Source organism: Salvelinus namaycush, chromosome 14 (genome assembly GCF_016432855.1).
Source record: "Salvelinus namaycush isolate Seneca chromosome 14, SaNama_1.0, whole genome shotgun sequence".
Classification (NCBI taxonomy): domain Eukaryota; kingdom Metazoa; phylum Chordata; class Actinopteri; order Salmoniformes; family Salmonidae; genus Salvelinus; species Salvelinus namaycush.
The window spans coordinates 34,669,222-34,694,517 of record NC_052320.1 but is presented as its reverse complement, the minus strand read 5'-3'; the positions used below and the strand labels follow the sequence as shown (position 1 = coordinate 34,694,517).

The following is a 25,296-nucleotide window of genomic DNA, read 5'->3' as shown; positions in this document are numbered from 1 at the left end:
CATCTCGGTACCTAATGGCAGTCAGGCTACCTCTGGCGAGCACATGGAGGGCTGTGCGGCCCCCCAAAGAAATGCCACCCCACACCATGACTGACCCACCGCCAAACCGGTCATGCTGGAGGATGTTGCAGGCAGCAGAACGTTCTCCACGGCGTCTCCAGACTCTGTCACGTCTGTCACATGTGCTCAGTGTGAACCTGCTTTCATCTGTGAAGAGCACAGGGCGCCAGTGGCGAATTTGCCAATCTTGGTGTTCTCTGGCAAATGCCAAACGCCTGTACGGTGTTGGGCTGTAAGCACAACCCCCACCTGTGGACGTCGGGCCCTCATACCACCCTCATGGAGTCTGTTTCTGACCGTTTGAGCAGACACATGCACATTTGTGGCCTGCTGGAGGTCATTTTGCAGGGCTCTGGCAGTGCTCCTCCTGCTCCTCCTTGCACAAAGGCGGAGGTAGCGGTCCTGCTGCTGGGTTGTTGCCCTCCTACGGCCTCCTCCACGTCTCCTGATGTACTGGCCTGTCTCCTGGTAGCGCCTCCATGCTCTGGACACTACGCTGACAGACACAGCAAACCTTCTTGCCACAGCTCGCATTGATGTGCCATCCTGGATGAGCTGCACTACCTGAGCCACTTGTGTGGGTTGTAGACTCCGTCTCATGCTACCACTAGAGTGAAAGCACCGCCAGCATTCAAAAGTGACCAAAACATCAGCCAGGAAGCATAGGAACTGAGAAATGGTCTGTGGTCACCACCTGCAGAACCACTCCTTTATTGGGGGTGTCTTGCTAATTGCCTATAATTTCCAGCTGTTGTCTATTCCATTTGCACAACAGCATGTGAAATTTATTGTCAATCAGTGTTGCTTCCTAAGTGGACAGTTTGATTTCATAGAAGTGTGATTGACTTGGAGTTACATTGTGTTGTTTAAGTGTTCCCTTTATTTTTTTGAGCAGTGTATAAATAGATATATATATTTTTTTTACAATACAAAACATACACATATAAACGACAAGAAACAGACGCTCACAAACATCTACAACATCACCCCTGCCCAGACCGCCTTGCTCACCCCCCCATCTCTAGCGCCCGCACCACCCTCCGTGACGTGGCCTCAAACGTCACCATTTTGTTTCTCTCCGTCACCCACGCACTTTCAACGTCTAGATAGTAAAGCGTTTGACTTTTCCATTGAGTAAACGATGGCGGATTGGTTGATTTCCCAGTTTCTAAGTAGACGTTTTTTTTCAAGATGATTGACGAGAAAAGTATCGTCCGACTCATATGCCACGTCTTGTAATATGCAGACAGACGGATTCAAAGTACATTTATATTCTAATACTTCTGACAGCCAACTTTCTAACTCCATAACTTTTGGACTTTATAGCGTTCCCAGAAGGCATGGATTATTGAGTCATTGTTAGTTTTACACTTAAGACATGACTCTGCCGTTGTGCTGTAGAATTTGTGAATTTTGTCTCGTGTGTAATAAATTGTATACATTAGTTTATACTGGATGAAGCGTACATTTTCATTAAAGGGACATTTTACGAATATAAACTATTGGAACGAAGACTTAAAAAGAACTGATATTGGCACAAGATGGAGGGAATGTTGGAACATAATTAATTCATTTACAGTTAAAGGGAAATATGAAGTTTAAAAAATGGTGACATTTCCCTTTAACTGTAATTTCGTTAATTATGTTCCAATATTAATATTAATTATGTCATGAAAATACATGTATTTCCTATTACCAAGTCATTTACAGTTTCGAAACCTTTAGTTTTCCATGTGGACCAATTTATCGGTGAATTCTGAAAAGGTATCCAAGGATTGTTCCATGGGGTTGTGTTTTTAGAGAGTGATATTGGTTAATGTAGAAAACATTTCATTTTCTTCCATAATGTTATAGTGTTCTTAACTATGAAGTTGTTATTGTTAGCTTTATCCTTTGAAAATATACACACGTAAAAATGTCCATCTTCAGTCTTCGTCTTTAGTGCATTTCAGATATATGTCACAAGTAAAAGCCCTGGGTGGCGAGTTGATACAATTCCAAGTCTGGAAGGCTAAAACCACCCTCAGAATGTCTTCAGTGGGGTAATTGGTATTACTGAGAATAAATATGAAAACTTTGGGAGCCATGCCATTCTGCAGCGGTTTATTCTGCCTGTAAGATTCATGGGAAGATTGTTCAATTAAATTACTGTAGATCTGCTTACATATTGTTAAGTAATGGGATAAAGTTTTCTCTCTTTCATTCTCTCCCTCCCTTTCTCTCTCTCACACACGTCCTTCTGGTCTTTCTCCCTGGACTCCCTAGTCTCCCTAGTCAGCGTCCCCCTACCTTGTCCTTCTCCCTGTATCGGTGCTCCTTTGTGATGTCCCTCTCCCGCTCTCGCCCCCCTGCTCCCTGCTCCCTGCTCCACACCCTGGGTGGGCCGGGCTTTCAGAGGGGGACAGCTGTCACTGCTGCAGCAAAAGGGGGAGGGGGGCAGAAAAGAGGAGACGATTGCCTGCGCAGGGGAGGGGAAGAGAGATGAGGGGAGGTGGATGGAGGGGGGAGGTGGCAGCAGGGAATGGCTTGTTGCTATGGGGATGCCAGGGCCTTGCGCAAGCATGGGGAGCAGCTCGTGCCACTTCTTAGTGGGATAATCCATTGTAATCCCGCAGAGGGGAGTCAGCGCGCCCCCCTCACCCTCTCTCATCCACCATTCCCCACACCCGCCTCGGGGAGATTGGAGAAGTGGGAGTGAAGGAATTAGCATCTGTTAATGCTCGTGCTCAGGTCAGCTCCGCTGAGGGGAGAGGGAAAAAAAGCCTCAAGCTGTCAGAACGTACTGGAGCCACTAATGAAAAACGACAGGCCGCCCCATTAGAGCACCCACCCTCCTACCTCTCTCTCCCACCCCTCCCCTGCTCCTCTCCATCCAGCACCCACCTCCACACTGGGCCCTCCCATCGGCCACCACCGCACCTGTCTAATCAACACCTCAGCTCTGCTAATGACAGAGAAAATCGATTCGTCCGTATTAAAAACCAAGGGGAAAATTGTATAACAGTAATAGGACGAACTGCGGCAAGTGATATTATTTGTCCGGCCGGGTCACATGTCATTAGCAGTGTCTGAAGGAGAGAAGCAAGTCAGCTGAGGTTTGGCTATGGGATGTTCTTTGGTGTTGTAAACACACAGGCTTGACCTGGCACGGGTACAGATGGCACAGGAACCACAGGAGTTACCACTGCCTGGGTTCCAGCCTCTCCCTCTCTTTGCTGTAGCCGGCCCCTGGGGGCCTGTTGTACACACAGGGGTATATTTTTAACACGCACAAGCATGCATGCACACACATATACACAAACACACACACACACACACACACACAAACAAACAAACACACTGGTTGTATCACTAACTGGTATGGCAACTGCTCGGCATCCGACCGTAAGGCACTACAGAGGGTAGTGCGTACGGCCCAGTACGCACTACATCCGCCACGCTGATCCTCAACACAGGGGCCCCTCAGGGGTGCGTGCTCAGCCCCCTCCTGTACTCCCTGTTCACTCATGACTGCACGGCCAGGCACGACTCCAACACCATCATTAAATTTGCCAATGACACAACAGTGGTAGGCCTGATCACCGACAACGATGAGACAGCCTATAGGGAGGAGGTCAGAGACCTGGCCGTGTGGTGCCAGGACAACAACCTCTCCCTCAACCTGATCAAGACAAAGGAGAGGATTGTGGACAACAGGAAAAAGAGGACCGAGCACACCCCCATTCTCATCAACGGGGCTGCAGTGGAGCAGGTTGAGAGCTTCAAGTTCCTTGGTGTCCACATCACCAACAAACTAACATGGTCCAAGCACACCATGACAGTCATGAAGCGGGCATGACAAAACCTATTCCCCCTCAGGAGACTAAAAAGATTTGGCATGGGTCCTCAGATCCTCAAAAGGTTCTACAGCTGTACCATCGAGAGCATCCTGACTGGTTGCATCACTGCCTGGTATGGCAACTGCTCGGCCTCCGACCGCAAGGCACTACAGAGGGTAGTGCGAACGGCCCTGTACATCGGTGGGCCAAGCTTTCTGCCATCCAGGACCTCTATACCAGGCGGTGTAAGAGGAAGGCCCTAGAAATTGTCAAAGACTCCAGCCACCCTAGCCATGGACTGTTCTCTCTGCTATCACGCGGCAAGCAGTACCGGAGCGCCAAGTCTAGGTCTAAGAGGCTTCTAAACAGCTTCTACCCCCAAGCCGTAAGACACTTGAACATCTAGTCAAATGGCTACCCAGACCCCTCTTTTACGCTGCTGCTACTCTCTGTTTATAATCTATGCATAGTCACTTTAACTACTTTAACTTTACCTACATGTACATATTACCTCAACTAACCTATTTTTTACTTAACACTTATTACAAAAAAACGAATGTTAACTTCTTAAAGCATTGTTGGTTAAAGGCTTGTAAGTAAGCATTTCACTGTAAGGTCTCTACACCTGTTGTATTCGGCGCATGTGACAAATGAAATTAGATTTTATTTTATTTTGATTTGAAAACATATAAGTGTGTACAGTGCATTCGGAAATTATTCAGGCCCTTTGACTTTTTCCACATTTTGTTATGTTACAGACTTTTTTTTTAATGTATTAAATAAATAAAAAATCCTCAACATTCTACACACAATACCCTATAATGACACAGCGAAAAAAGGTTTTAGTCATTTTTGCTAATTTATAAAAGAAAAAACTGAAATACCTTATTTACGTAAGTATTCAGACCCTTTGCTATGAGACTCGATATTGAGCTCAGGTGCATCCTGTTTCCATTGATCATCTTTGAGATGTTTCTTAAACTTGATTGGAGTCCACCTGTGGTAAATTCAATTGATTGGACATGATTTCGAAATGCACACACCTGTGTATTTAAGGTCCCACAGTTGACAGTGCATGTCAGAGCAAAAACCAAGCCACGAGGTCGAAGGAATTGTCTGTAAAGCTCCGAGAGAGGCTTGTGTTGAGGCACAGATCTGGGGAAGGGTACCAAAGAATTTCTGAAGCATTGAAGGTCCCCAAGAACACAGTGGCCTCCATTCTTAAATGGAAGAATTTTGGAACCACCAAGACTGGCCAAACTGAGCAATCGGGGGAGTAGGGTCTAGGTCAGGGAGGTGACCAAGAACCCGATGGTCACTGACAGAGCTCTATAGTTCCTCTTTGGAGATGGGAGAACCTTCCAGAAGAAAAACAGCACTCCACCAATCAGGCCTTTATGGTATAGTGACCAGGCCACTATTGACCAAGCCACTCCTCAGTATAAGGCACATGACAGCACGCTTGGAGTTTGCCAAAAGGCACCTGAAGACTCTCAGACCATGAGAAACAAGATTCTCTGGTCTGTTGAAACCAAGATTGAACACTTTGGCCTGAATGCCAAGCGTCACATCTGGAGGAAACCTGGCACCATCCCTACGGTGAAGCATGGTGGTGGCAGGATCATGTTGTTGGGATGTTTTTCAGCAGCAGGGACTGTGAGACTAGTCAGGATCAAGGCAAAGATGAACAGAGCAAAGTACAGAGAGATCTTTAATGAAAACCTGCTCCAGAGCGCTCAGGACCTCAGATTTGGGCAAAGGTTCAGCTTTCAACAGTACAACGACCCTAAGCACAGAGCCATGACAACACAAGGAGTGGCTTCGGGACAAGTCTCTGAATATCCTTGAGTGGCCCAGTCAGAGCCCGGACTTGATCCCGATCTAACATCTCTGGAGAGACCTGAAAATAGCTGTGCAGCAACGCTCCCCATCCAACCTGACAGAGCTTGAGAGGATCTGCAGAGAAGAACGGGAGAAACTCCTCAAATACAGGTGTACCAAGCTTGTAGCGTCATACCCAAGAAGACTCGATGCTGTAATCGCTGCCAAAGGTGCTTCAACAAAGTACTGCGTAAAGGGTCTGAATACTTCTGTAAATGTGATATTTCAGCTTTTAATTTTTTATAAATTAGCAAAAACTTCTAAAAACCTGTTTTTGCTTTGTCATTATGGAGTATTGTGTGTAGATTGATGACGAAATGTTTTTTTTTAATCAATTTTAGAATAAAGCCATAACCTAACAAAATTTGGAAGAATTCAAGGGGTCTGAATAATTTCTGAAGACACTGTATACATCAAAAACCCAAACTGTCTGCTCGGAGAAGTACCACACGCACACACACAACACAACACATGCATACAAGCTGAAACACACAATGTAGCCCATAGATACATATGTGTGCTTTCCCTGGCCCTGGCTGAATGAAGGCGTTTGTGCGATTGGTCGTGCTTTTGTCACAGGGCTCTACCATGTGACCATCCTCAACCACTGAAGTCACATGGTCCCTTAGGGGCCAGGCAGACCGCTGCTGTGATCCCTGTGCAATAGATTGACCTGACCTTCCTCTTCAGTGACCCCTCCTGCACACGTCTCTACTCTCCTCTCTACACTCTCGTCTCTCTCAATTCAATTCAATTCAAGGGGCTTTATTGGCATGGGAAACGTGTTAACATTGCCAAAGCAAGTGAGGTAGATAATATACAAAAGTGAAATAAACAGTAAAAATTAACAGTAAACATTACACATACAGAAGTTTCAAAACAATAAAGACATTACAAATGTCATATTATATATATATATATATATATACAGTGTTGTAACACTGTACAAATGGTTAAAGTACACAAGGGAAAATAAATAAGCATAAATATGGGTTGTATTTACAATGGTGTTTGTTCTTCACTGGTTGCCCTTTTCTTGTTGCAACAGGTCACAAATCTTGCTGCTGTGATGGCACACTGTGGAATTTCACCCAGTAGATATGGGAGTTTATCAAAATTGGATTTGTTTTCGAATTCTTTGTGGATCTGTGTAATCTGAGGGAAATATGTCTCTCTAATATGGTCATACATTGGGCAGGAGGTTAGGAAGTGCAGCTCAGTTTCCACCTCATTTTGTGGGCAATGAGCACATAGCCTGTCTTCTCTTGAGAGCCATGTCTGCCTACGGCGGCCTTTCTCAATAACAAGGCTATGCTCACTGAGTCTGTACATAGTCAAAGCTTTCCTTAAGTTTGTGTCAGTCACAGTGGTCAGGTATTCTGCCAATGTGTACTCTCTGTTTAGGGCCAAATAGCATTCTAGTTTGCTCTGTTTTTTTTGTTGATTCTTTCCAATGTGTCAAGTAATTATCTTTTTGTTTTCTCATGATTTGGTTGGGTCTAATTGTGCTGTTGTCCTGGGGCTCTGTGGAGTGTGTTTGTGAACAGAGCCCCAGGACCAGCTTGCATAGGGGACTCTTCTCCAGGTTCATCTCTCTGTAGGTGATGGCTTTGTTATGGAAGGTTTGGGAATTGCTTCCTTTTAGGTGGTTGTAGAATTTAACGGCTCTTTTCTGGATTTTGATAATTAGTAGGTATCGGCCTAATTCTGCTCTGCATGCATTATTTGGTGTTCTACGTTGTACACGGAGGATATTTTTGCAGAATTCTGCATGCAGAGTCTCAATTTGGTGTTTGTCCCATTTTGTGAAGTCTTGGTTGGTGAGCGGACCCCAGACCTCACAACCATAAAGGGCAATGGGCTCTATGACTGATTCAAGTATTTTTAGCCAGATCCTAATTGGTATGTTGAAATTTATGTTCCTTTTGATGGCATAGAATGCCCTTCTTGCCTTGTCTCTCAGATCGTTCACAGCTTTGTGGAAGTTACCTGTGGCGCTGATGTTTAGGCCAAGGTATGTTTAGTTTTTTGTGTGCTCTAGGGCAACAGTGTCTAGATGGAATTTGTGGTCTCTCTCTCTCTCTCTCTCTCTCTCTGTACTCAACTATCTGCACTCTCCTTTCTTTCTCTCTCCCTCCCTTTCTTTCACTTCTTCTCTATCTTTCTCCCTCTCTCACTCTCAATTACTCCCTCTCTCTTTCTCTCCACTAGCCTTTACTCTGTGCTCAAACACTTTCTTCTGATGAATCTCTCATAGCTACACAATACCCTGTTCCCACGCTCTCCCTCTGCCTTTATGACAGGCGGCTTAGCCTTTTAACAAATGTCAAACGTTAGGATGCCTTTTTACAAGGGTCTTATCACTGCAGGGCTCTGCGATGCGACCATTTTACTCGCATTTGCACCTAAATATTTTGTTGTGCAACCCGGGATTTTAATTTAGGAGCACTAGTGCGCCTAGAAAACTTAAGGATTCTAGCTTTATTTCCTCAAATATTTTTTGTTGTGCTCCTAAATTTCTTTGTGAGCGACTATGTTAACCTTGTAAAAAAAAAAAAAGGTTAGCATACAGCCCTGCACCGTCTGTGTGAGAATAAAGGGTGTGTAGCGTTGGTTATTATGTAGGCTAGGACTGTGGTGTCGTTGCCATGTCATGCTTCCATCTGTTCATCTCTGAATGTCTTTGCACTTGTACGCCAGCAAATGAATGTGCTTTTGTGTGAGCGCGTTTGTGTCAGTGGCTCGGGACGCTACTCGCCGCCAGTCTGTGTGCTTGTACGTGCACTTTACTGTATGGTTACTGGTTTGTGTGTGTGTGCGCACGCCCATGCGTATGTATGTGTGGATTCTCCTACATGTCTGTTCGTTCGTAGTGTGTGTGCTCTCCCTCATGGTTGAGCAGTATTTCTTTCTCCCTGTAGCTTCATGCTTTAGTTGCGCTGATGCAGTCGAGCTGATTGAATCGTGGACAGACAGTGTTTTTTGAGGCAGCAACGCGGTGAGTGTCTCTCTCCCTCTCTCTGCACAGTGTGGACCGGAGAGCCGCCGCTGCCTGTTTTGTTTCATTTATCACCACATTAAATAAATAATCCCCTTAATTAATGCCAGGTTTTAATCCGCCCGGTTTATTTAAATCAATGTACAAGAGGCCAACTACAATAGAAACATTGATTTACGCACACGGTCCGGGAAAATATAGAATTGTCGCAACAGATTAAATCATATTGATTAAAATGTTTGTCATTTCTGACCAGGTGGGGTTGTGATATATTGCTAACTTTTTGAATAAACAAGTTGTTTCTCTCAGCTCTACCCGCTGTAGGAATGGCGGCATATATCTTCTGTTCAATTAGAAATTGGTAGATTATTGGCAATGAACATTGACCTGATTTAAAAGGCTCACACTGGGATTGTTTGAAGGTGTCCACCTGTCTGAAATGATCAACGCTGCTATAATACTCTCTGGTGTGTGAGAACAGTTGGAGATGAATGTTGTCAGGATGGCTGATGTAGCGTCCTCCTCCTCTTCTCTTCCTGTGTCTGTCTGTCTGTCTGCTGTAGAGCCGCCGTGACTGCCTGCCTCCCAGAGAGGAGCATGGGTAAAACGTTGATTGACTGTCTCACCCCCACCCTCTCCTGCCCCTGCCTTGGTCCCCTGAGCCTGCCTCTGCCCTGGCGGCTTGAAGGCGCAAAGGCTTTTTAAGCGTGTGTGTGTGTGTGTGCAAGCCTGTGCGTGTGTGTGCCAAGCGCTCGGAGACCTTTTCTGCTAGAAGGCGCAAAGCGCTTTTTAGGTGTGTGTGCTCGTGTGTGAGCGAGCACCTGTCCTTGCATGTACGCGGATGAGACCTTGGCGCTCAGAGACCTTTCCTCTCTTAAACACAAACAGTCTCCTTTGTGCCCCTTGGCCTGCTAAACACTCCCATGTATCAAAGTGACATTCAGAATTCACAGGGGCCTGCTGCGCGCCACTGTCACTCCTCAGGAAAGGGAGAGCTGAGGAAAGGGAGAGCTGAGGAAAGGGAGAGCTGAGGAAAGGGAGAGCTGAGCATGGAGGGAAGCAGGGATGGATTTATATTTTTCCAAGCGAGAGAAGCAATGCGATTTTTCATCCCTGCTTTTATCTTCCATTCATATAGAATAGAAACAGATCGATCCCCTAGCCAAAATATGCTGTTCTGATCATATCCCAGAGAGAGAGAGAAATGTAGATATTTCTGAGAAGAGGAAAGACACAGGTAGAGTAGAAGAGCAGTGTTCAAAGCAGGGAGGCATGAGAAAATCAGCCCAGTCTCAATGAAGACACTGGTTCATCAAAGAGTATTGCTGCGGTTGACACTGTTCTCTCCACTATGTACTCTGTCACCCCCCCCCTCTCTCTCTCCCCCTCCCTATCTCTTTCTCTCTCTCACCCTCTCCTTCTCTCTCTAGCTCTCTCGCAAACTTTCAAGGAAATTACCGTAACTTGTTGCTCTGCTGTCCTCTGCTTTTAAAGCCACTTTAGCCTCTGGTGGACAGAAAAGTCAGTGTGTGTTGATACCTAATGGATGGTTAGATTGGAGCGAAACACTATGTGTGTCCCAAATGGAAACCTTTTCCCTACATAGTGCACTACTTTTGACCAAGGTCTGTATGGAATAGTGTACGGTGCCCTTTGGGACGCAACCCAATACCCATATCTTATCTGTTGTCTTTTGCCCAGATACCGTGTGTCCTCTTATAGCCTGCTGAAGCTTCCCATGTTATTTCAAGGGCACTCACCGCACTTGCTGTGTCCAGTGTTTGTGGTCCTAGCTGCCTGGTAGTACAGCACATCGATGTACTGCAGCATTGTGTGGAGACTGGAGAGGTGATCATATGTACCGTGCTGTACCTTCAAACAGTGTACATTTTGCCCATGCTGAAGAAAAAAACAGCATAGACTAACACTGGCTTGTCATGCTGGTGACCAGCCTTCGCTGTGTTTTTGCTGGTGACCAGCCTTCGCTGTGTTTTTGCTGGTGACCAGCCTTCGCTGTGTTTTTGCTGGTGACCAGCCTTCGCTGTGTTTTTGCTGGTGATCAGCCTTCGCTGTGGTTTTTGCTGGTGATCAGCCTTCGCTGTGGTTTTTGCTGGTGATCAGCCTTCGCTGTGGTTTTTGCTGGTGATCAGCCTTCGCTGTGGTTTTTGCTGGTGATCAGCCTTCGCTGTGGTTTTGCTGGTAATCAGCCTTCGCTGTGTTTTTGCTGGTGATCAGCCTTCGCTGTGTTTTTGCTGGTGATCAGCCTTCGCTGTGTTTTTGCTGGTGATCAGCCTTTGCTGTGTTTTGGACCAGCATGGACTAGCTTGGTCACAAGCATACCAGCATCCCCAGCATACGCTGGTCACCAGCATACATGCATTACCAGAATCCCCAGCATACGCTGGTCACCACCATACATGCATTACCAGCATCCCCAGCATAAACTGGTCACCAACATACCAGCATGAGCTTGTCACCAGCCTAACCAGCTAGACCAGGGATGGGCAACACGGCCCGGATCCAGCCCGCGAGCACATTCAATCGGTTCTGGGGAAGTTTGAGTAAAAATACATATATATTATGTTTTGTGTTAAGAAAACACTCCAGGCCACTCTTGAACGTCTAAAACTAGATAGAAAGTAAGTAGGAATTATAATACATTTTCAAATAAATGCCCTTTTTCTGACCCGCAAATTGCTTTTGACGAACAAATCGGGCTGGAAAAAATCTGTGTGGTCTGTGAAGTCCTGATGTGGCCCTCGAGACTAAATTATTGCCCACCCCTGACCATGCTGGTCAGACTAGCTTGATCAGCATAGACCAGAATGGACCGGCTTGAAATTTAGGCTGGTTTACGCTGTATTTCTTTCTGCAGGAACTGGCTAGGCTATATGGTTCAAAATTGCATCCAATTCCCAATATAGTGCACTACTTTTGACCAGGGTCCATATGGCTCTAGTCAAAAGTAGTGCACTATGTAGGGAATTGGGTGCCACGAGACTCAGCCTATGTCATTCGTAGACATTAAAGCTGTGGGTGGGAAAAAGCAGTCCACCCTCTGTCAGTGTCCGCTCAACTTTACTTTAGCTGTCTGTCTGTCTGTCTGTCTGTCTGTCTGTCTGTCTGTCTGTCTGTCTGTCTGCCTGCCTGCCTGCCTGCCTGCATCCGTGGACAACTAATAGCCTCGGCCTAGTGGTAGTCTGCCATAAAGTGGGGAATGAAACAAAACCTGCTGTGTGTTTTCATCTGTAAGCCTATGCGTGTTACTCTGTCCTGTCTGCCCGTCTCAGCAGCTAGATCTTCTGTAGTGCTATAGTAAACTAGCCTACGCGCTTTCCAGTTTGCCATATTTTCACGTATGGTTTCTTTTAATAGGGACAGGTCGCCTACAAATTCATTGACACGTTGAATAAACAGTCATCCGATGTGTTGCGCCTCTAGATCGTTGCTGCTGACAGAACAGTAGAGTAGTAGAGTCCAGTACAGGAAGGACACCGAGGTGTCGTGTGCCTTTAAGAGCAGTAGAGTAGTAGAGTACAGTACAGGGAGGACACCGAGGTGTCGTGTGCCTTTAAGAGCAGTAGAGGAGAGTGGCTCCCTCAGCAGGCGACCACACAGTCTTGATGAGGGGGATTTGTGTTGAGCTGGCAGGAATTAGGCCTTACTCTTCATGCATGAATACTTTTTATACTCTAGTAAATGCACACCGCCTGCCTCCTTTTCTACGCTGCCGAAACCCACCACCACATCCTCTCCACCGCTCTCCCGTTCTCCTCTTCTATCCTCCCTTTCCTGCATTTTTGCTTTCCCCCTTCCTTCTTCTCCCCTCTCTCTCTCCCTCCCCTGTCTTGCCTGTCCGTTTCTCTCAATCTCTCTTCATCCCTCTCAGCCCCTGACTCACGTACCCTCCTCCCACTCTATCCCCCTCCTCCTGCTCTCCCTTGCGTCATCCTCCCTCCTCCTCTTTTGCTCTCTCCCTCTCCCTGACCTGCTCTCTACCCCCCACCCCCCTTTGACCGCTCATCTCCCCCTCTCTATCCCCACACACTGGTCTCTACTCTCTACCCTTACCACCCTCAACCATGGACTAACCCACTCTCTCTCATCCCTCTCTCTCTCTCTTTCTAAATCTCTACCTCTTCGCTCTCCCTGCCCTTGCTTCTGGCCCGCTCTAGCCCCACCTCCCCTCTCCCGCTCTCCTCTCCCTCCCCCCTCATTCACGGTCATTGACCTGCTCTATGGCTCAGGCTCTCCCCCCTTCCCCCTCCCCTCCCTCAGTGGAGGCTTTGGAAAGCTGACCCCAATACTGCCCTTACTGCACACACGCTCTCCACGCGGCACGCAGGCTTTAAGTCCAAATTTACACACACACATGCACTGGGAGAGGCACATCAACCCCTCTCGGTCCCACTCAGAGGGTTATGCATACAGGCCAGGCAGTGTGTCTGTGAGAATGGGGGTCTGTGTGATGAGCACAGGCTCTCCCCACCCCACCACAGCACTGCTCTCAGCTGCACAAGAGACACTACAGTCCCAACTCTTCCTAGTCATAATGGGGCTGTGTGTGTTGTCTTTCGTGTGCCGTGTGTGTGTGTCTAGTGTGTGTGTGTGTGTTTGTCTGCGCGTGTGTGTTTCTGACAGAGACGGGAACGAGGAGGACTGTGGGGGGAAAACAGGCCATCCATCAGCATGTCTCAGTGGCAGAGCCGTGCACTAAACAATCCCTTATTTACTAGCTGCCTCTGGTTGAGTTGAGGATGGGGAGGGGACAACTTTCCCTGGTGTGGAGAGAGGAGAGTGTGTGTGTGTGTGTGTGTGTGTGTGTGTGTGTGTGTGTGTGTGTGTGTGTGTGTGTGTGTGTGTGTGTGTGTGTGTGTGTGTGTGTGTGTGTGTGTGTGTGTGTGTGTGTGTGTGTGTGTGTGTAGAAACAAGTCTACATGCTCGGCTCATGGATGGTCAGACTTGGTATTAGTTTACCCTGGTACTATGATGTGCACCGTTGTACAGTGTAGCTTACAGTGTGTGACTGGGGTACAGGGGAGGTGGAGTGCCATGCTCTCATGAATAAGTATCACTGGCTGCCTACCTGGCCCCAGTCCAGCTCGGATGGCTTTAATTAACTAACAGAGCACAGCACCACATGTCCCTCTCTGCCTCTTTGCCTGCCTGCCTCTTTGCCTGTCTGCCTCTCTGCCTGTCTGCTTCTCTGCCTACCGCTCGGCCTGCCTGCCTCTCTGGCTGTCTGCCTCTCTGCCTGTCTGCCTCTCTGCCTGTCTGCCTGTCTGCCTCTTTGCCTGCCTGCCTGTCCGTGTCTCTGCCTGTCTGCCTCTCTGCCTCTCTGGCTGTCTGCCTCTCTGTCTGTCTGTCTGCCTCTCTGCCTGTCTGCCTCTTTGCCTGCCTGCCTGTCCGTGTCTCTGCCTGTCTGCCTCTCGGCCTCTCTGCCTGTCTGCTTCTTTGCCTACCGCTCGGCCTGCCTGCCTCTCTGCCTGTCTGCCTCTCTCTGTCTCTCTGCCTGTCTGCCTTTCTGGCTGCCTGCCTCTCTGCCTGTCTGCCTCTGCCTGTCTGCCTCACCATGGCTGTAACACTCTGCTGACTGCGAGTGCAAATAGAGCCACACCACACCAACACACTGAGTGTTCCATGTGTATTCTTACTGACTACAACAGCTCGCTCTACTGCTAATCAATGGTACTGACACACTGAGGCCTTGGCTGGGTTGAGAGTGGGATTCACACTCAAGGTGTGATGTAGGCTTCACTTTTGATTTCCCCAACCTCTCATTGACTGAAATATGTGGTTTTACATCTCGAAATACCATCTCTATGTGTTGTGTGTGATGTGATTCTACCAGTCTAACTGGTGTTCCTCCGTATGTGTTTCCACAGACGACTCATCCTCAGAGAGCGGCAGCGGGAACGGCATGCACACCATGACACCTCCGTCTGCGGGTGGGGTGGCCCCGGGGTCGGAGGGGGGAGCGGGCGGACCCCCTTACAGGGAGGTGGTAAACGGCAATGGGCCCCCGGCCCCGCTGGACTTCAGCACCACCTCCTCGTCCTCATCGTCCGAGGACCAACAGGCGCCGGTCAACCTGAGTGAGACCAGGCTGCCCGGGACTGCCCTGATGGGCCCCTTCCAGCCCGACCCCCCAGATGAGCTGCGCAGGAAGTACCCTGTCAAGCCCCTCCCCCATGCCGCTGAGCTGCGCCTGGACAGAGACTCGATCAGGGACTACGGCAACAAGGTGAGGCCTTCTGCTCATACCTGGGTTTGAAATGATTGCAAATACTTTAGCTGAGATTTGATTGAGCTTATACAATACAATACAACTTTCCTGGTACAGTGAACCAATAGAATAGTCACAAAACTGCAAGCGCTGCCCACCTGGCACTCCAGGCAGACTGAAGTAAACACTAAAAGTAGGTCTGACGGTAATATATTACACACAGTGCTGAGCAGTGAGCCCACCAGGACTGTGAATAATAGTCTGAAAGCTCAGCGTGACCATTGTTATAGATGACCACTGTCTTGCTATGAACTATGCACGGTGAGGTATATGCGCAAGAAGGTGAGGTTCATTGGCAGGCCATTGGACAAAGCTGAGAGAGGTTTCCATTGAGATCCTGCCACACTGCAATTACCTGTTCATTCTCGGCTCGGGAATCCAAGACGTTATTCTTGACATGAAACCAGAAAGAGAATGTGCATGAGAGCAGCGAGAGTGGCTGTGCCACGGGAAGTAGTGTGTTGCTGTGCTTGTGATGAGCTGTGGTGAACGTCCGTACAGGAGTCAGTGGAGGACAGTGCCATTGGGCCTGTACGAAAGGAGACTAGGGATAGTCATTCCTTTCTGCTCTCTGGCTATTGAATGGGACACACACTTCACCATGCTCTGACAATGCAGCCTTGTCCTTGAAGGCATCTTCTTTGCCGCATTGTCACAGACGAGCGCCATTGGAAGGATCTGACAAGTAGAAAAGTTTGAGCACAAAAACAGCGAGCAGTTTTTTGTCTCACTGTAATCAGTGTTCCTCACGATTGAGATTTTGCCGGCTGCTTTCAATGTGAAGGGAGCATACAGACGGAATGAAAAGCTTACCCCGCTTTGTATCTCTTCCTTCTATTTATGTGCCTGTTCTCTCTCTCTGTGTGTGTGTGTGTGTGTGTGTGTGTGTTTATGCATGCACCTGTGTATGTACGTGCGCTTCATATGTGTGTTCGTATGCACACATGCACCTATGTATGTGTGTGTGTGTGACAGTCTCCTCAGTACAGCTCAGGAAGCTACGACTCATTGAAGATGGAGACGTGTGCCGAGGACCTGACCGTGACCAGAGGTGCGGCGGCGGCCGAGGACGATGACGATGACCATGAAGATCACGACGACAGTGACAAGATCAACGACACGGAGGGCGTGGACCCCGAGAGATTAAAGGCCTTTAACGTAAGAGCTGCTCTCACCTCAGCTAGACATGACCGGACACACACACACACACACACACACACACTGTACACTACACATATTAGAGCTCCTCTCACCTTTTCATGACCTTCACCTCAGGAACACAGGAAACAGCAAATAGCTAGCAGAGCAGACACACAAAGATTCTTCTTTTCAGATGTTTGTGCGTCTGTTTGTGGATGAGAACCTGGACCGTATGGTGCCCATCTCCAAGCAGCCAAAGGAGAAGATCCAGGCCATCATTGAGTCGTGCAGCCGCCAGTTCCCCGAGTTCCAGGAGCGCGCTCGCAAACGCATCCGCACCTACCTCAAATCCTGCCGCCGCATGAAGAAGAGCGGCATGGAGGTACCTCCCATACCTCATCCTTCTCTTATTCCTACTCTCTTTCATATTCCACCCCTGTCTTTCTTATTCCTCTCTCATTCAGTGTGTCCAGACGTACCACACCTACCGTACTCCCTCTCCTCTCGCTCTCTCATCCCTTTCTCTTTCACCCCTCTCGCATTCATAACCCCTCTATCAAATCAAATTCTATTGGTCGCATACACATATTTAGCAGACGTTATCGCGGGTGTAGCGAAATGCTTGTATTCCTAGCTCCAACAGTGCAGTAATATACAACATTACACAACAACACACATAAATCTAAAAGTTAAAGAATGGATTTAAGAAATATATGTCCGGAGTATAAGTATACTGAACAAAAATATAATCGCAACATGGAACAATTTCAAATATTTTATTTTAGTTACAGTTCATATAAGGAAGTCAATCAATTGAAAAAAAATCATTATGCCCTAATCTATAGATTTCACATGACGGGAATACAGATATGCATGTTGGTCACAGATACACTATATATACAAAAGTATGTGGACACCTCTTCAAATTAGTGGATTCGGCTATTTCAGCCACACTCGTTGCTGACAGGTGTACAAAATCGAGCACAGAGCCATGCAATCTCCATAGACAAACACTGGCAGTAGAATGGCTTTACTGAAGAGCTCAGTGACTTTCAACATGGCACCGTCATAGGATGCCACCTTTCCAACAAGTAAGTTCGTCAAATGTCTGCCCTGCTAGAGCTGCCCCGGTTAACTGTAAGTGCCGTTATTGTGAAGTGAAAACATAGAGGAGCAACAACGGCTCAGCCGCAAAAGTGGTAGGCCACAAAAGCTCACAGAACTGGACCACCGAGTGCTGAAGCGCGTAGTGCATAAAGAAATCATCTGTCCTCGGTTGCAACACTCACTACCGAGTTCAAAACTGCCTCTGAAAGCAATGTCAGCACAAGAACTGTTCGTCGGAAACTTCATGAAATGGGTTTCCATGGCCGAGCAGCCGCACATAAACCTTAAGACGACCATGCGCAATGCCAAAGCGTCTGCTAGAGTGGTGTAAAGTTCCCCGCTATTGGACTCTGAAGCAGTGGAAACTAGTTTTCTGGAGTGATGAATCACACTTCACCATCTGGCAGTCCGACGGACGAATCTGGGTTTGGCGGATGCCAGGAGAACGCTACCTGCCCCAATGCATAGTGCCAACTGTAAAGTTTGGTGGAGGAGGAATAATGGACTGGGGCTGTTTTTCATGGTTCAGGCTAGGCCCCTTAGTTCCAGTGATGGGAAATATTAACACTACAGCATACAATGACATTCTAGACAATTCTGTGCTTCCGGCTTTGTGGCAACAGTTTGGGGAAGACCCGTTCCTGTTTCAGCATGACAATGCCCCCATGCACAAAGCGAGATCCAGACAGAAATGGTTTGTCAAGATCAATGTGGAAGAACTTGAATGTCCTGCACAGAGCCCTGACCTCAACCCCATCAAACACCTTTGGGATGAATTGGAATCTTCACCTCCTTCCTGTAGGCCGTCTAGTCGTTATTGGTAATCAGGCCTACCACTGTTATGTCTTCTGCAAACTTGATGATTGAGTTGGAGGCGTTCGTGGCCACAGAGTCATTGGCAACCATTGCGAGTGTACCCATAGCAGAGACAGAGGCATCCCACTCACATTTTCTTTCTGGTTCATATAAGGTCAATGAACTAAGTAGATCAGGCTCAGGTGCTAATACATTGTGAGAGCCACCCCCTTAAGCAGATAGGAACTGACCATCTTTTATTTTGGGGGGGTAAAAGGACATTTTCATTCATGCACCATTTGCCCATAGGAGAAAAGCAGGAAGTAAAAGCAGGAATTAACTCAACGGACATCACAAAAAATACATTCCATTGTGTGAGCCATAGAAATGTTGTATCACCATTGTTTATTAGATCAGGATATTATACTTTCATTTTGTTCCTTACCTGGTGAAATATTCTGTTGAAAATGTAGTGCTGTTCAGTGCTCATGTATCTGGTTAGGAATGATACTATCTGAAATAGAGGAGTTGGAATAACTTTGTGTAATGAGTAGGTGCAACTGAACATATTATTAGTGAAATATCTTCTGTATTATTAATGTTGAATATGCCCCCTGTGGTCAATGTGGGTACTCTGGCGTGGGGATGAATTTGTGCTGATTGTCTCTCCCCTGCTAGACACGACCCACACCACCTCACCTCACCTCAGCCATGGCTGAGAACATCCTGGCAGCCGCCTGCGAGAGCGAGACACGCAAGGCTGCCAAGAGGATGCGCCTGGATGTCTACCAGGCACATGTGAGTGCTCTGATGGTGTGTGTGTGTGTCTGTGTGCACATCGGGGTGTGTGTGTGTACAGGTGTGTATCTTTTCAGGTGGGTGGATGTACTGTGTATGTGTTCTAATAGCCAATGGCAAAGTCTGTTCTTAACCTTGAGTATATTATATACATGGAAGTGGGACTGAAATCTCTCGTCTCCACCTCAGGAGGAGCAGATAGCACTTGACAAGCCCAGTTCTCGCGAGCCGGCCTCCCTGGCCCACTCTGCCTACTCCCTGGCCGCCTCGGCCTACTCCCAGGACCAGCTCTACACCAACGGTGGGCTCAACAATAGTTACCGTGGTTACGGGGGTCTGGGAGCTAGCATGCAACACCCAGTCTCCCTGACAACCGCCACTGCTCAGAGCAACGGTGAGAGAGCATGCTTCGCCTCTTTATTTGGCCAGAGCATGGCAGCTTAGAGTAGCAGCATACCTTAGCTTACCTGAAGCATGTTGCTCGTACTGTAGCAGCATCACTGGGCGAGTTTAGAACAGACGGACACTTATTGAAACGTATCGAGAAATCCAATTCTTGCCCATATTTGGACGTAGAAAACATTTTTTTTTAAATACAGGTGGAACTCATCTAAAATATATTTCCTACAGTGGATAAGAATGCATATTTATGATTTTTCAATAGTTACAATTATAGTAAAATGTCCCCAGTATGTGTCTTCATTTTAGTGTGTTGTCTTTCCTCCAGGCCCTACTGACCTCAGCATGAAGTCCCTGGGGTCAAACTCTTCATCGGCAAGCTCAAACAGTCACGGGCGGAGTGCTGGTGTCATAGGTGGCGGGGCCTCGGCACAGCTCAGCCCAACAGAGATCACGGCCGTGCGGCAGCTCATCGCCGGCTACCGCGAGTCGGCCGCCTTCTTGCTCCGCTCGGCCGACGAGCTGGAGACCCTGATCCTGCAGCAAAACTGAGCCGGAAACTCCTCCTCCCCGTCTCCCTCCTTCTCCCTCTTTCTCTCTGACTCTCCCACACGACCCCTAACCAACTACTCTCCCACTCACCAGATACATCTGTCTGTGTTTCGTCCTCCACTGACCTGTATATTCTCCCCGTCTCCAGGAGGGAGGCATGCAACAGTACTACCTTCCTCTAGTCTAATATTCTAACCCCCCCCTTGATCGTTTTAACATCAGTGCGTGGAGAGAAAGAGCACTGTCTGCTACGACTTGGGAACAGCGTTTCTCCCCCTCTTGAACCACCTGTAAAGGAACATGCTCCCTCCCAATCATAACAGCTCTCCCTCACTTCCACAGCTCTGTGGAAAGAAGAGGGGTGACAGGGAGAGAGCCGGAAATTAGTCTACCTAGTGATGTGGGGGGGAGTGGTGGGGCTGGAGCACTGGAGAACACTGCAGGGTTATGCTGTGATGAGGAGAGAACAGCGCCCCCTTGTATGAGGAAGAGAAGTGTATCCTTTCGGTGTGCCAGTAAACTCAACGTGTTATAGTACACAGATCACAGATCACCTCAACAAGCTCGCCTTCCCCAATAACAATGAAAGCGAGACTCTCTGAACAGTAGTAACAAAATGTTTGTTAATGACAAATATGTTTGATTTGAGATCTGAATTTGTTTGTTTGACTATAAGAAGACATTTTGAACCACTTTTTGGATGAACAGAGGCTGAAGAAGGCTGGAAAGAAAGAGACAACATGTTGCGCTCGGTGTAAATAAACTCTGTGTCCTAAAGCACTTTCCCATGATTCAGACCTCACCTCCCCATTGAGTAATAAAGAACTCGATGTGCACGGGAGCAACACTTTAACTTATGCATTATGGAGATGCCATCTATTCCACATGGAAATACCTCAGATCTATCAACCAACCGTTCTAGTACTTCATTCCTACTGGGTGGCGACGTCACACAACGCTCATCACACAACACTCACCAGTTACTACCTGATGTGTTCAGTGTTTTCATAGACCTGCAGGAAGCAAAGTCTTAACCATTTCAAGATGTTTCCAGAGTAAATATTGTAACTATAGTTCGAATTTTAAAAAAGTATTGTTTGTCCTGTTATTTGTGTACTGTAAATACTCAGTCCATATTTGATTCTAGAAACACCATGAAGAGAACATGAAAAAGCATCAGTAAAGTAAAGGACTGGGGGCAAGGTAGTATTTTCCGTGGGAGACTGAACCTCTCCGACGATAGCTGGTAGTTTTTTTTTTTTTTTTTTAAGTCCCCCATTTTTTCCAACCCTCTTGTGGCTCATTGCTCTCCCATCAATTCCAGGTTTTGGTTTGTCCCGACTCATCACTCGATGATACCCTGTCTTTTTCTGTGTCCGGTTCTGCATTCCTCTCTCGAACCTATCCCCCTCCTCTGGACCTATACATCCCCCACACCCTTCTCCTCCCTGACCTGAGCCCAGTCCAGCTCGGTTCTGGGAGGGATAACGTATGTGTTTGTCTATTGACTCTTTGAGATGGCCATTAATCCACGCTGCTGCTATATGTACCGGACTTTTGCCACAGACCTGTAACCTCAAGTCAGGACGCCATCCTCCTGCACAACCAGAGCACCTCAAGACAACAACAAAAACGACAAGAAGCTAAAACTACTCAAAACCGATAACAGAGACTAAAATCTAACTTTTAAAAACGACATGCCATCCCAGTCAGTTGTTTCTCTCTGCTACTAGGCACTCTGGTTGATCTTTTTGTTCTTTCATAGGGCTGTGTTGTTTGTACAGTGACCTTTTTCCTTTCTTCATGACTTTGAATCTCTGGAGGCAAATAGGGATCAACTTGCTCCTCTTGCAGCCACTCACAAGGGTGCTCTGGGCATATCTATCTTACTGTGCAATGTGCAGTCAAAGTCTGGGAGGTTTGTACCTTTTAGAATGAGTGTGAGAGAAAAAAAAATGCAAAATGTTTCTTCAAGTGGCAGGCCTGAAGGGGCTGACTGTTGTGTCACTGCAATTTGCTCCCTTTTGCACACTGAAGCAACTGAAATCTGTGACGGAGGCCCTGCTTGTTCAGGGCTCCATCTTGCACTGGCGAGGTGTGTCCTACTAAAGGAAAGAGGAAGAGTATTTGCAATGCAGTTGATAATCATCCTGGCCCTTGACAGCATAGTGTTAACGGGAAAAAAACAGTGTGGGTGCTACGACGTATCACAACCACGACTATTCGGTGGGGTGGGGGGGGGGGGGGGACCTTGTGTAAATGAAAGCCATTGATGTAGATGTGCTAGATCCATGGCCTGAGATTGAACGGAGCACTGTGCTCACTGGTGACACACTCTGAACCACAGAACAACACCTTGATAAAGCCACCCAGCATACATGTGCAATGTCAAATCCAATCTCCATAATGAGTACACATTGATGTACAAATATTTAATTTATGGAAATATTATGGCTAGATAGAAAGTAGAAAATGGACTCCCAAGACGTTCTATTTATCTCTAAGCAAGCTCATGATTAGATCTGCGTGGTGGGTAAAAACGACACAAACACAAGAGAAATATGCAAAATGACCAGTCAAGAGGAAACCCCTCACTGTGTTCTCTCACAACGTGGCTGTGAGGGCTTCAAAATGTGTTTTCTTATTGGTATCACCCTCATTTCTGCGGATCCATCCCTCACTCTGCTCCTGCCCTGAGGTCTTAGGCTACAATGACCCCAGCACATACAACCACAGCAGTGTATCAGTACAGTAACATAGTAGAGGAATTACTGTATCACGGGGGTTTTTTTTAGTGTGGGAGCTAACTTAGTAGGGGGATCTGTCTTATTCACTTCCATCTTAACACTGCCTTTTTTGCCACTGAGTTTTCAAATGATTGCCAGACACGCAGTGCTCTGGCCAAACTGTACATAGGGCTGTAAGTGTTTATGATCTTACAGAGCGGACGCTAGAGCCAGTGTTGTCGTCCTATGTATTTCCCTATTACCCCGGGTCAACACAGAGTGATGGATTGATGGATCGAGCCTCTTTAGAAATGACTGCTGGATATTGTAATGTCACATGCCACAAAACATCTGCTATATGGTTTTGTGAAGAAGAAGATTGTGACAGTTATGCATTTCTAATATAGACAAGGGACAGTTAAATGTATCTGTACAAAGGGAGTACGAGATGAGATGATATAGTAGAGAGGCTCTTGCGAAATACTACTCCCTCCTCTGTTTGAACCCTTTGGGGTTTGCTCTGTAGTTTCTCATAGACAGCTACATACGTTAAGAAAACATACTGTAAAAATAGGCAAAGACAATCTTGGAAAGGTGCAACTTGCTCACGGTTTGATTTCCATTCCTTTTCTGTGTGCAGCTATTGTATACAGTGCGTCTTGGAGATGACGAGTATTTTAGCCATAATCAGAGGATTCTTACTCAAACTTCTGACTCCTCAAGAGCGGTGGAGCACTCATAGTGGCCCACTGTCGATACACATTCTTATCTGATTTCTATTTTTATTATTCATTTTGTTATTATTTTATATATATTTTGTAGTGCAAGTAAGTGGTCTTTTCAAATAATATTTTGTACAAAAACCAACATCTCAAGTCAAGTTACTCTGTATGCCTATACTGTACATTCCAAACAAGGATGTCAACACGTTTAGCAACCGACCTGACCAGCATCACGTTTAGTGATGTGACCTCAGATCAGAGGGAGTGCCCTCTGTTAAGATTAGCATTGTTGACCTTGTGAATAGCGTCAAACATGTTGTTGATTGGAGCCATGATTATTTTCCTGCTTAGGGCCAACAAGACTTTACATGCCAGAGAATGTGCCAACCAAGCACAGACCAAGTCTACACCCTTAACCATGCCCTTCATGAAACTCCAACTCCCAGACTACTGTATGCATCTCTACCCCCGTGAATGCTATGCGGTAGTGTCAGCACTTCAGTGGAGGAGAAGTGTTTTGAGTGACGAGCAGGGGTATTTTGCTGTGGGAAAGGTGTGATTCCCTTTAGCATACCGTTTTTAGCTCCAGCTGACATTGGATTACATTGGAACTCATTGACTTTACAAATGACGCCCCCAACAGAGACGGTTCCACTCGGACAGGTGTGGTGCTGGTCAGGGTACCGTGAATGAATACACACTTTAAAAAAATATATCTGCTTTGGTCAGATGAATAGCTCGACACAAAAAAAACAATAGGGGGAGAAAAAAAAAACATTTATTTTTCTATCAGGGCAGTGTACAGCTACAGTCAAATCAAAATGGTTTTTCCAACCATAGTCTGTTTTATTTAATCATTTGGTGGTGCTTTAGATTCCTTGGTTCTGTTTTAGGTTTTCCTCTTTACCTACTGTACCAGAAGCTGATTGTCTTTTTCTCAGTTTCGATTTGTACCTAATACCAATGTGAAACTGTATTTTCCTCTTGAGTTTGGACTCGGTGGAAGTGTGATGTTTACATGTACAGATTTTTTTTGTCATTTTATTTAATTTGGTCATTTCTCTCCTCCTCCCCACTCTGTTAATCTAATACCTTGTACATTGATGGGAAATGGGACCGTGTCGAAATAAGGTTAATGTCACACATTTAGAAACTGGTTGTTGGGAGAGCTGTGTGCTTGGCTTAAGGAATGCCCTCTCCTTAGCTGACCTGGTACACAAAAACCAGGGGTCACAGTGAACTGACGCTCTGGTGTGATTACTTTACCAATATATGAGAATTTGTTCCACAGTGAATGATAAGCCATTGACATACCCTTTGCAGGGTTTTCTATACTATTAGTATATTTAGCGAGGAAAAAACTAAACTGCAGACAAAAACCTCAGGAAAAGGACATCACTTTTTTAACATGTCTTACTGAAGGGCCCATTTCCCTCTTTGATACCATATAAATTATATAAAAAATAAGTATTCTTTTTTTATATTTATTGTGTTAAATATATAACAGTGGATACCTTTTTTCCAGTACATGTGGCTAAATATTTGAATTCTTTAGAAAAGTGTTGATAATATATATGTAAAGCAACTTAAAGATTGAAAAAAAACGGAGAAAAAAAACCGATTTCTGTTTGTTTAATGCGAAACAGCATGGGTGGTTATTTTACCTAACATATCACTTTGATTAATGAAAAACCAATGATTTCAAATTAAGCTTTCTTCGGTGTGATGTCACTGCTAAGGTAAAATGTTTTCAAATTTAAAAATTAGACTTTTTTTCTCCCAAGCTGTATGTCACAAGTCTAAATATACTAATAAAACAGTGTGCTATCAAACAGAAACCGATGTATTTTGTAATGGTTGTAATAAAGGAAAGGTTGTTCTTGTTCTTACAAAATATATATTATCGGTAAATACCTTTAATGGGTATTTTGTTATTGCATAGTATATGTTTACATTAATAATATTGTGTTAATTGTACATGATGCAATAGATCTAAACCAATGAGGAATTGGTG

The 25,296-nt window shown here is 46.3% G+C and overlaps 1 protein-coding gene across 1 annotated transcript in view; it reads left to right on the top strand.

Annotated features, from left to right (window-relative positions):
* Window positions 1–22,039, top strand: part of LOC120058970 (nucleolar protein 4-like) — a 51,833-nt gene extending 29,794 nt beyond the window's left edge. The window contains exons 2-7 of the mRNA XM_039007725.1: window positions 14,643–15,001; window positions 16,019–16,201; window positions 16,377–16,565; window positions 18,764–18,883; window positions 19,073–19,277; window positions 19,611–22,039. Coding sequence (XP_038863653.1) covers window positions 14,643–15,001; window positions 16,019–16,201; window positions 16,377–16,565; window positions 18,764–18,883; window positions 19,073–19,277; window positions 19,611–19,834 — 1,280 coding nt within the window. The 3' untranslated portion in view covers window positions 19,835–22,039. The remainder of the gene's footprint in view (window positions 1–14,642; window positions 15,002–16,018; window positions 16,202–16,376; window positions 16,566–18,763; window positions 18,884–19,072; window positions 19,278–19,610) is intronic.
* Window positions 22,040–25,296: the final 3,257 nt, after the last annotated feature.